This window comes from Acomys russatus, chromosome 29 (assembly GCF_903995435.1).
Source record: "Acomys russatus chromosome 29, mAcoRus1.1, whole genome shotgun sequence".
In the NCBI taxonomy this organism is placed as follows: domain Eukaryota; kingdom Metazoa; phylum Chordata; class Mammalia; order Rodentia; family Muridae; genus Acomys; species Acomys russatus.
The window spans coordinates 45,612,073-45,624,541 of record NC_067165.1 but is presented as its reverse complement, the minus strand read 5'-3'; the positions used below and the strand labels follow the sequence as shown (position 1 = coordinate 45,624,541).

At 56.7% G+C, this 12,469-nt stretch overlaps 1 protein-coding gene across 1 annotated transcript in view; it reads right to left on the bottom strand.

Annotated features, from left to right (window-relative positions):
- Window positions 1–12,469, bottom strand: part of Megf6 (multiple EGF like domains 6) — a 96,017-nt gene that overhangs the window by 73,645 nt on the left and 9,903 nt on the right. The window contains exon 3 of the mRNA XM_051171113.1: window positions 11,989–12,098. Within this exon, the coding sequence (XP_051027070.1) occupies window positions 11,989–12,098 (110 nt within the window). The remainder of the gene's footprint in view (window positions 1–11,988; window positions 12,099–12,469) is intronic.

Sequence of the window (12,469 nt, the reverse complement as noted above, 5' to 3'; positions counted from 1 at the left end):
AATTGGGCACCGCGGCTTGACAAGTGGGTAGAAGCTAGGCTTCACAAGGGCAACAGCTGCCAGGACAGCACTTACCAGTGGCCTGGGCACTGTCCCTTAGCCTCAACTGGCCCCAGGGACCCACACCATAGACGGTTTCTGGGCACCAGGTCCTCTCCTCACAATCCAGGTTCGCAGCGTTGAGGGTGGAACCGAGGATGGCGGCACTCTGGTGTGAGAAGGGTATCCACCCACCACAGGCTTGTAAGCAGGGCGTGATCAGCACCAAGGCATGCACCAGGACTACCTTACTCTGTACCTGGACAGGCTCCATCGTGCCTCGGACAGCATACTGTGGCTTTTCACATGTCCAGCTTGGGTAGAAGTGTCCAAAGAGACAATCCCAGAGAGCAGGGATTTGCAGGTAGAGAGGGAGGCAGACTTGAGACCCAAAGGCCTCAGACACCCCTAATGATGGAGCCTTCTATTGCTGCGCCTGGACACTGTCAATCACGTGAGATGCCAACCACGGGTCTGCCGATCCCAGACCAGGCGGCTTGGAAACAGTGTGCCTGGGAGCTGACCTCTCAGCGTGTCCTGCTGTAATTACGTCTTTAGAAGACCACCCACCTCTGAAGCCAAACCCGGGAGACAGCCACTCCAGACAAAGAAGTGCTTTGGTTAGCAACAGGGAAGGGGGGCAGGCTGGCCATTACTGACTCAGTGGGAGAACGCGAACGCTCTGGCCCCTGTGAACACTGGGAACACAACGGAAGGACCTGGAACAGTCATACCTGCCGAGTCCACTGTTCCCACAAACGAGGCCAGAAAGGACCCATTTCTCCCTCTATTCCACCTGGGGCAGAGATGGCCCTGATCTACCTAGTCAGCGGGCCCACTAATGGCCACCAGGAACAGCTTCTGCAGAAAGTGGGGCTTCAGCGATTTCAGGGAGCCATTCTGTGAGAGGCCCATGGAGTACCAAGAGGCACATAAAGACAGAGGCAAGACCATTCTGTCCACTCAGGAAGGGCAGCTGGAAGCTGGGCAGAGAGAGGGGGTCTGAAGGGCCATCCCATGGGGAGAGGAGACCACAGCAGGCTGTGGGGATGGAATGGTTTTTCTTACCCATGGCCCTTGATGGCCTGGACCTGAGAGTGGACCAGTAAAAGGTAAAGCCAAGAGGCATTAGGGCCCAGACACTCCAACACCTGGGATCAGAAGCCATGTACCCTCGTGTGATAACCAGTACATCCATCCAGTGGCTTCTACAATGACATGAGCCACCTGTCGGGGGTTTCTGAACAGCCCCGTGGCAGTACAGCACAGACCCCAGAGAGTGAAGGTGTCAGCCGCTCTCGGGCAGCTAGTACAAGGCTCACTTGGCCAGAAGTAAAATGCCTCTGGGCACCTCTGCTCTGAGAGACCTGGCCCTCAGCAGAGACCAGGCATAGAACACAAAGGGCCATATGCCCTGCAAGCTGGAAAGCTAGGTCCTCCCGGGGCACTCGAGAACCCTAGGGTCCAGAGACAAACACAAGTAACCTCCACTAGGTGTCATCCTTCCTGAGCTAGCTCTAGCCCAGAACAGGAGTGACAACTGTGAGAGCATGGGACTGTGAGAGCCCAGGATCGACCAGGGAATCAGCCTGGGCTGGGCCACCATAGCTGCAGGCCTCAGTACAGCCACCCTGTGGCAGTGCTCCCTTCCCACCCTCCTGCAGGCCACCGTCCCAGGGCAGCCACATCCAGGCCTGACAGAGGAGGCTGGCGGCCAAAAGCAGGCCTGGGTGGCATCTGGACCTGAGGTACGGACGGGGTCAGTCTCCCACCCTGAGACAGTAGCAGCATTGAGACGTCTGGCCGGGTGGCTTTCCCTCTATTAATCAATTATCCCAGTTTAGAAACAGGCACCCTTGAGCCACAGTCCACGGCCCAGGGCTCAATGGCTGCCCAAGACCTTCCCAGCTGAACATCAAATCTCCTTACCCCAGGGCAGCCTCTTGGGCCCCTCTCATTCTCCATCTTGGCAGAGACAGAACCCAGGCAGACCACAGACACTCACCAGTCTCAGTCTCTCTCTCTCTTTCTCTCTCTCTCTCTCTCTCTCTCTCTCTCTCTCTCTCTCTCTCTCTCTCTCTCTCTCTCACACACACACACACACACACACACACACACACACGTTCATACAGAGGCACGCATGCACGGCGGCCTCCCATCTCATGTCTCCTAAGACTCAAGCCCCAGTCTCTCATTCCTTCTTTGCCCGATTCCACTGCCCCTAACTCTCCCACTCTGGACATCCATCTTGACCCCTGCCCAAACCCAAACCTTCCCAGGCCTCAGGCACACCCAGAAGCCCTGGGTAGACCCAGAAGCCCTGAACACCATCCAAGGTGGACAGCATGGCCACCCTGACCACTGGCCCCTCCGATCCAACAGCCCTGGAGACACACTGCATCAGCCCATCTCTCACAGGTGAGGAAACTGAGGCCAAGAGGAGCCCCCAGAGGGCTGGGGAGATGGCTCAGCGGTTAAGAGCACTAGCTGCTCTTCCAGAGGTCCTGAGTTGAATTCCCAGCACCCACATGGTGGCTCACAACCATCTATACCCTCTATTGCCCTCTTCTGGCCTGCAGGTGTACATGCAGACAGAGCACTCATACACATAAAATAAATAAAATCTTAAATGCCGTGGTTCCACAAGGCCAGCCATGATGGGCACAAGAGAGGAACAGTTGTCACTATACCACCAACTCATAGGCTCAGCACACGCTTTTGCTGGTCTTTCCCCTATTCAATGCCAGCCATGCAAAGTGCAAGTCGCCAGCAGACACTGGGGCAGATGGGGTGCTACCAACTTACCCACAAAGGGCAGACCACACACAGTACGGACTCTGGGTGGGGAGACAGGATGAGGTGGCTTCCCGGTGGGTAAGGATGTGCATGGGTGGTCTGGAGACTGGAGGCTCTAACTGACCCTGAGAACCTACAAGGGGCATAGCATCATCTGGGTCCCTTCCCTACTTTCCTGGCAGTGCTGACCAAAATGCCACAGAAGACCAAAGTCCTGGTGTTCTTCCTGAGGGAGAGGTAGCGGGAACCATGTGTGGTCACTCCAGCCACCTGTCCTTTCAGCCTCATACGCGTTAGCATCACTGAGGTTGTCCCCACAGACGCCCTTGCTTCCGACCTCCCACCAGGCTGGTCCTCACCCCTGCAGGAGAGCAGTGACAGCCAAAGATTGAGAAGGTCACAGTGGTCACACGGGTGCTGAGAGCAGCCTGGGCCACCAGGCCACTGGTGCCAGCTCTGATCAGGCAGAGGGTCTGTGCTGCCCGGGGCCTGTGCCTCAGCTCCTGCCGGGGATGGCTTTCTGCTGCAGGCTCCGCTCCACAGGCCTGCTTTGTGCTCCAGGGGCCTCCGGGGCTTCTGCAGACAGGCTCCTGGCAGCAGAGTGTATGGGACAATGCGACTAAGGCTGACTTGTGATGGGGGTGGGGAGGATGGCAGAGGGCACAGCTCCTGGGGGCCCCTCTCCTTACATTCCCACAGGCACCACAAAGACCCTTCTTCCTTCATCCACTCATTCAACTGAAAAATTTTGGGGGGAACCAGAAAAATACGGCTTTTGTTTTCGAAACTGGAACCAATTATAATTGAGAGGTTGGTTAAATATCCCGAGCTATGTTTGAGTCCAGGTCTGTGGTGCCCAAATCCAGTTTTTAGAAGGGAGCAGGCAGCAACTGAGGGGGGGTAGTGTAAGGCTGTCCCCAAAGCAGTGCGGAACTCACACACCTGGCCCTATGGGTCCCCTTCTGCACGGCCCCATTTCACACACCCAGTCCTATACAGCTCCCTCGTAGAACACGTACCAGCCATCACCTCCAGCAGACAGGGCCGACTACATGAGACCCCCTTGAGACCAGGCCCGTCCGTCACCTGCTGACGGCCCCCCCCCATGGCAAGGGGCAGGAAAGGTCACTGGATTCTCATGTGAGAGTCTAGCCACTTCCTCCTGCGCCATCTGCGTGCTGTTCTGACCCGATGTCACTTCATGGAGTCTCCTGGCCTCAGGAGATGCTGGAGCACACAGTCTGGAAGGCTAACTGAGTGGGAGGCGCTCTCCTTATGCAGCGCTAGGGAAACTGCCCTCCACACTGGGGTCAAAGCCTTTGGTAATATGGCTGCTTTGGCACTGCCCAGTCCCATAAGTAGCCTCTCCTCCACGCTCTGTAAGCGAGCCCAATAAACTCATCGGCTGCCCAAGCTGCACTTTGGCTTTGAGAAGCGTACTTTGGTTTGTCATTAGGGGAGCTACAAGGAGGGAACAGGCAACTTAACCTACATCTCCCCTGCAGAGAGGAAATTCTCACAACCACCACAGCCTCACACTCAGGCTTGCACACCCAGCTCCGCACGCCAATCCTGCACACCCAGGTTTGCCTGACCCACTCTACATCATGCCCTACACGCTCACCTCACCTACACCCTGCCTTGCACACTCTATTGCACACACTCAGCACTGCGAACTCGCCCTGCACACTCAGTCCCGTCTACCCTTCTGCATAGCCACCACCCCCCTGCGCCCAGCACACTCTAGACCTGACCAACCAACTTCTACTTCTCCCAGGAGAGCGAATCCACCACAACTCATCTACCTCCCAACGAAGGTGGCTCCGACTCACGTGGCCACTAGGCTACGAAGCTGACCACAGAAGTGGCCAAAGGACCAGACCTCCTTGCGCAGGTGCCCTGAGGACTCAGAGGTGACACAGACTGGGTCGCCGAGCTCACAGCCAGGAAGGCACTACATCTCCCGGGTCCACTTCCATCCCAGAGGCAGGCCCCATGATGACGAGCAGTGAGACTGCTGTTGTAGACACCAAGGCTACAGCCCAGTGACCCTGAGTACATTGACACAGATGTCAGGACCTACGATGCCTGTGGGCAAGGGTCCTGACTCACCCATACTGAGTGAGTGTGGGTGAGGAAGGATTGGCGGAACCGGAGGGGTGAGGGGCACACCAGGAGAACAGGGCCCACAGAATCAACTGACGGGGACTCATGGGAGCTCACGAAGTTCAGGGACCCTATGGGGTCCGATCTAGACCTCTGCATATATGTCGTGGCTGGGTAGTATGCTGTTCTTACGTGAGTCCTAACAGTGGGAGTGGGGGCTGTCTGACTCTTCTGCCTGCTTGTGGGACCATCTTCCTCCTACTGGGCTGCCTCATCCAGCCTTGATGTGATGCTATGTTCCTGGGCTTATTGTAGCTTGTTATGCCGTGTTTGGTTGATGCCCCTGAGGGGCCTGCTCTTTTCTGAGGGGAGGTTGGGGGGATGAGTCTAGGGGAGAGAAGAGGTAGGAGAGAGACACTGGGGGGATGGGAGGGAAGGGAAATACAGATGGGATATAAGAAGACTATTTTTAAAAAATCTATATTTAACCAAACTGCAAAACCTAAAATAAGTGGATACATTTCTGATCAAATAAATGTTTTAAATTTTTCTTTTTTTAAAAAAAGATTTATTTATTTATTATGCATACAGTGCTCTACCTGCTTGTACCTCTGCATGCCAGAAGAGGGCGCCAGACCCTATTATAGATAGTTGTGAGGCACCATGTGGTTGCTGGGAATTGAACTCAGGACCTTTGGAAGAGCAGACAGTGCTCTTAACCTCTGAGCCATCTCTCCAGGCCCTAAAATTTTTCTTAAAAAATAAAACGAATAGCATGGTCCTGGGGTCTCTTCACAGCACCGGAACACTAAGACAGAGAGTGGGCACACAGTTACACAGGCGTAAGTGGCTAGGGCAGCTCCAGTGTGCGTGAATCTGTGCAAGGCAGGATAGAGCTGGCTCACCTGGACCGGGTACACACGTGCGGGAATTGTGCCATGGGAGCCGAGGAAGGAGTCTATGGTTAGGTGACCTAAGCTACTTAGTGACAAGAGGAAGCCACAGTGCCACAGCAGAGCCTGTGGGCAGCCCCTGCGTCCACGTGGAGGAATGGAAGCCCAGGCCCTGGGAGCCGGCATGTCCAGTTCCCACACTGGGGTGCAAGTCTGACAGGCAGCCATAACGGAAACAGAAAAGGAAAAGCTGAGGCAGGAAGTACAGGGGAGCTGGAAGCCAGCCAGAGGGAGCCAGGAGAAGATGACCTGCAGGAGCCACCTGCCTGACACACTAGCAGCTGGACACCCAAGCCCAGGCCTCATGACCTGGTATCCAACTGTAAGCAGGGTTGCTGGGACATTCAGGCAGCGAATGGGATCAGAGACACAGTGCCTCCCGGGTCCCCATAGTGCCAAGTGCCTCCACCTGACCAGGGATTTCTCTTAAAAAGAAAATGCTCGACCTCTTTCTGGACAACCTGGCATGTCACGCTCCCTAGCGCCAACAGGGCAGAAGTGGCCAGGGAAGGCCAGGTCCCGGGGAAGTCTGAGTGGTCGCACCAAACGTCCTCCATACTGCAGTTGCCTGAACAGAGTCAAGAGGCTGAGGTCTCTTCCCCCAGACACACACACACACACACACACACACACACACACACACACACACACACACCACAGGCGGGACCAGGGTGTGAGGTCCCCCCTCCTAGGTTCCCTTTCCAACTGCCCAGCTGCTTCTCTCTCCCTTGGCTACTCCGACCACACCCCAGCACCTCTCAATGCTAGAAGGAAGGGTTCCTGCCCATGCCCCACCTCAGCCTCCATAGCAGTCTGGGCTCCCACCTCCAGCCTGTGCTAGCTCTGTTCTGCCGGGCAGCTGAGGACCTGCCCCATGCGGTTGGTTCAAGGGCGCCTTCCTAAGACTGCCACCTATGGGGAACCTTACAACGTGGCCTTGCTTGAAAACGGGAGACGAAGACACAGCCTCAGGTGGCTCCTCCACACACTGCCGAATCCTTCCATGGAGCGGGGGCCAGGAGGTCAGGAGCACACAGAGGCAGAGACGGAGCAATGTGCCTACATGTCATGGGGACCAAAGGCAGTCAGGCTACAAGCAGCTGGGAGAGGTATGCGGTTGAACATCTGGGGAGAAAGGGGACGCTCTGAGCTTACAGCATGGCTCCCACAGGCTAGGTGGCCATCCACGCCAGGGCTTACTCAGTCTGTTTTCCTACACAAGCCCAGGACCACCTGCCCGGGATGGCTCCACCCACAATGGGCTGGACACCTCCACACCAGTCATGAATCAAGGAAACGCCCCACAGACTTGCTTACAAGTCGGTGTGACGGAGGCCTCTGCTCCCACCTTCCTAGGTGACTCTGGCTTGCGTCAAGTTGAACAAAATGAACAAACAAACAAACAAGCCCAGCACAAAACCTTTATCCCCTGAGTTAATTTTAGATTTTATCATTGAAAATGGAGCTAAGACACCAACTCTAGAAGGTTAAGTCACTGTACGGTGCCTGGTTGCCATTGCTGCCACAGCCATAGGGGTTTCCTGCCCCACCACCCTGACCTCATCCCTCATCCCTCACACTCATTCTGTTGATTCCAGCCCCATTCCCAGCACTGTACTTCACACCTACTCCCCTGCTGGGACCCACGCACACACAGGTCACCTTCTCACACAAACACACACACACGCACAGGTGCCGTGGACCTGGGCAGGGCTTTCTCCAACCTCCAGCTCCACCTCTATCTGCCTCCCTCCTGGTCTGCCACCCACCCTCCCAGTAGGCCATGTGCCCCACCCCACACTTCCTCTGTTTCATGGCAACTGTGGAGTGCTCACACTGGTACATATAAACATGCATTGAGGCATTGTGCTGCCTTGACATGGCCCTTGTCTGCAGTCTGGGATAGACTGTAACAGTCTACCTTGGGATCCTACGAAGAGCTGAGGGCCCAGAGGTATCACTCAGTCGGTGCTGTGCTTGCCTGGCACACAAGGTTTGACCCTCAACACCACATAAACCAGGAATGGTGGTGCATGCCTGTGATCTCTGTAGTTTAGCAGGGGGAGGCAGGAGGATCAGAAGTTCAAGGCCATCCTCAGCTGCACAGTGAGACTGAGGCCATGCTTGGACATATAAGACTGTCTTCAAATGAGAGAGGGGGAAAGGAGAGGTAGAGTTGGCGCACGCCTTTACTCCCAGCACTCCTGAGGCAGAGACAGGAGGATCGCTGTGAGTTCAAGGCTCACCTGGTCTACACGGTGAATTCCAGGCCATCCAAGGGTACAGATTGAGATGATGTCTCAGACAGAGACAGAGAGGGGGGGAGGGAGGGAGGGAGGGAGGGCGAGCTAGCTGACTGGCTTTCTTACAGAGGTCACATTTAAGAGACCTTATACAGTGTGGACACTCCCCAAGCTGAGCCCAGCCATCACCCAGAGTGGCAGTGGGATCCTCCACAAGCTGGAGTTCGTCCCACAGGTCTCTTAGAGCCTGGATGCAGCAGGACGGCAGCTGGTTGCTAAGGCCGGGCACCTCGCTGGCTGTGTACACACTCCCCTCCTTTGGTGGGAGGGGGAGAGGCCGCACACAGGCCCTGAGCAGTCTGTCACCTAACTGGGATAAGAGTGGAATTCAGAGAAACAGGAAGCAGAAGGTGGACCGGCAGAAAGAGGCACAGTCCAGCCGCACCCGAGGTCACAGGGCCTGGTAATTGGCCCTGACAGCCCCCCCTACCCCCCCAGCACTTTTTCTTTCTAGTCCCCTCCCAGCCACAATCCCATAAACTAGGAGAAGTCACAGCCCGATTAGCGGCTTCCTGCCATTCTTTGGCCTCCATCACTCCATCACCCCTACACAAACACCCTGAGGCTCAGCGAGCCCCCTCAGGCTGACACTGTCCTCAACAGTTTCCAGGTCACACGGAGCAAGGAAACTTCACAATGGCTGGGGAGGGGTTGGAGCTAGCAGCCAGGGCACTGCCCTTCCCTGTGGAGGGAGCTAGAGGCGGTGGAGGTATGGGGAGGCATATACCCCAGCCCTTGAGAGAAATATGGCAGTTGCTCACGGTCACACATGACCACGGGACGGGAGACCATCTAACGGTGCAGGCTCTAAGAAGGGCCTGAGACTTCCACTCTGAGGCAGAAGCTGCCTCTGCCTGCACCTGCCCCGGTCTCTCACTTGCAACTGTGGGAAGCACACAGCAAACCTTTCCAGGGTGCCTAGCCCATAGCACAGAGGAATGCAGAGCCAGGTGGCTGGCTGTGAGGGGGACCTCTGCAAGTACCTCAGCTCCACAACCCACACAGAGAAGGGAGGAGCTGCTAAGCAGGTACTCCCCAGACTCCATCCCTAGAGGTCACAGCTTGGCACAGATGCACATGAGCCCTCAGGAAAGTGACCCTGTGTGCTGTCGTCCCCAGTGCTAGCAGGTAGGACAAGCAGACACCCCGCTTGAGCGCCTCCTGTGTTACCACCCAGCAGCCTCTATGAGAAGTTACTTGTTACACCCATGGTTCTTTCTGAGATGGGCGTTGTCACACTTGTATCACTAGCCCAAGCCAAGGCCTTGGGGGATGACACACCGCAGGTCAGGGATCAGGGAGGGAACTAAGCCAGGGCTTCTAGCCACCGCCTTGCCTGGCTCACACAAGGTAGGTCTCCAACTCATTAGTAGCCATTTGTCCCACATTCCTGCCTGGGTCAGGCCGGGGTCACAGTGCCACTCCCATAAAACCAAGAGAAGCCCCAGGCCCTGCCTGGCACAATACCTAGACAAATAGGGTCTCGGAGGAGCTGGCACGGTGACCACGAGGCTGTGCGTCACCTCATAATGCCAGCTCAGGAATGACAGCTTTGACAGGATAACACAAACTTGATGTGGGGCAGACACCATGAATAAAACCCCTGCCCTGCCAACCAGCCCCCCCCCCCCCCCCGGGATGCTCCAACTCCATTATCCAGCCCCAACTCTGCCCAACATTTGCATCTGCGGCTTTTGGCCTCCTCACCAGGCCATAGGCTCCCCAAAACTGGCGCTGCCGCTCCCAGGTCTCCCCCCACACCCCCACCCCAAGCACCAACACTGAGTAGCTTGGAGAAACTGATAGACAAAGAAAGGAGTCTGTGGCCACCAGGAAGTGTGCTGGGCCTCCAGCCCCAGGGCGGGGGGGGGGGGGCGGGAGGGACAGGGGACACAGGCCCAGGTTCACACCTAGGCCAGCCCCTCAAGGATGGGAACCAGACTGTGATAAACAAGGAAGGCCGAGAGCATCCGGAGACAGAGATGCTGGGGTGCAGGCTCTGCTGGGACCATTAAACAAACAAGGTCAGACAGGGGAAGAAACAACTAAGGAATCCCAGGCTCTGGGTGGAGATCCTGAGGGTGGCTCACAGGCCGTGTGACAGCCAGAAACCCCACTGCGTCCGCTAGCTGGCCAGGGAGGGTCCCACAGAGACCACAGCCTCTACAGTGTGCTGAGTGACCCTGCTCCCATACCCGCTTCTGCCACAGGCTGGGAGTTAAAAGTCACCTGAGCATTCTAAGGTTCCACATGTGGGTGACAGCCTGCCATCTCGCTCATACACAGACAAGTGGAGCTCACAGAACAGGCCGCATGTTCCCATCAGCAAGCCTGGGGACAGAAAGGTGGTCATGGCCATACTCACGGCACTGCTGCAGACCCACCTTGTCATTAAGACCTCGCTGACCACAAAAGCCAGTACTTATGCCCTGACTCCACTACACAGCAAGAAGATAGCCAGACCTTAATGCTGGGTCAAGCCTGGCTTGGCTTGCCTTTGCCCACTCTCACCCCGGGGTGTTCACCAGACCCCAGCACATGACTCAGAGGGGCCATGGCAGCTATAGGCTGTCCTGTTCTCCATCCCCACACCATCATCCTGCCCAGAGATCCTGGCAATAAGCTATACATTAACCCCGTGCCCCCAGAAGCAGCAGCCCTAGAGCCCCACTTGCCTGCCACCCAGCTGGGCTCTATGCTTCTCAGCCCATTATTAGCACCTCCTCTGGCAGGCCCAGGGAACCCCCAACCTCAGAGCAGAAAGCCAGGGCCCTTGACTTTGATGCCTGTGCCCCATTATAAGCCACAGGAAGCAGGGGACCCAGCAGACAGCCACAGAGAGAAGGGAGACACTGGTGTCAGGCCAGAACACCCCAACCTGAGGTAGTGCTGACCAGCGGCCCAATCTTGTCACCTCCAGGAGTGCTGACCTCCTGTCCTCTTCCCTCTGCTCCCTTCCGGAGAGTGACTCATTTCCCTCCTGGAAAAAAAAAAAAACGAGCAAGCACCCCTTCTCTCTTCCCTATTTCTCACCAGAGTTCACCTCAGGACAAGCAACTAAGTCTAACGGTGTAGACACACAGGAGCCGGAGCCTACCATGCTTAACCTTCAGTGGGGAGTGTGACTTCCAGCCACCCCAGTGACTTTAAGGATGACCTCTCCAGAGGAACACCACTCTTGCCTGCTTCCCATATCCTGTTCCCACATCCACCTGCCACCCATCTGTCCCCACATCCACCTGCCAGCCACCTGTCCCCACATCCACCTGCCAGCCACCTGTCCCCACATCCACCTGCCAGCCACCTGTTCCCACATACACCTGCCAGCCACCTGTTCCCACATCCACCTGCCAGCCACCTATTCCCACATTCGTTGCCAGCCACCTGTCCCCACGTCCATTGCCAGCCACCTGTCCCCACGTCTATTGCCAGCTGCCCATGCTATACCTGCAGGCCACATCTTCTCCAACCACTGCCACAGCCATGTTCCATACCCAGGAGCCAGTCCCTTTGTCTCTAATGGCCGGATGCTCAGGGTCGCCTTCCTCCCTCCAGTGCCAGCACCGAGCTAGCTTTGCCTCCCACAGTTCTACCAGACTAAACTGGGAATCCATTGCCCCTTCAGTCTGAATGCTGCTCCAACAGTCTTGGGCAGAGCCAGCTGTGGTGCTGGAGAGCCCTGGGCGTCACTTGTGTGGCCGAGGGCCGGGGCTAGGAGTACAGAGGGCACGGGCCAGGCAGACGCTCCCCATCACACATGCCTCTGTTCAGAGTCGGCCGGGGACACTCACCTGAGAGGCAGCCCTCCTGGCCAGGCATCTGGCTCCAGCCGGGACAGCACCTGAACACAGTGTGGGCCTCTGTGGCATATACCTGCCGGTAGCTCATATAGTACACAGTCCTGGAACAGAAGCGACAGGGTGTGTTGATCATGACGGGGCCAGCACGTGGACTCTCAGAGCACCCCAGATGCTTGCCAACGCGAGGTGAACAAGCCTAGGGAGCCAGCACCCCATATAGCAGCGCCTGGCTCCTTCTGTCTTCCAAAGTACCTGCCTTCTAGCTCACAGGGCTCCCGGAGGCTGCATCCTTCCCGCCCTAGCCTGCCGTAGAATCCCTCCCTGGCTCTAGCGATGACCGATGACCGGCAGGACCGATGGCGGCTCGTGTTGGCCGCCGGCTCTGGCCAGTCCGCTTTTGTCTGTCACTTCTCATACTAAGTCTAAGCACCGTCTCCCCCACATCCACGCCTGCCTGTAACAGGACTAAAAT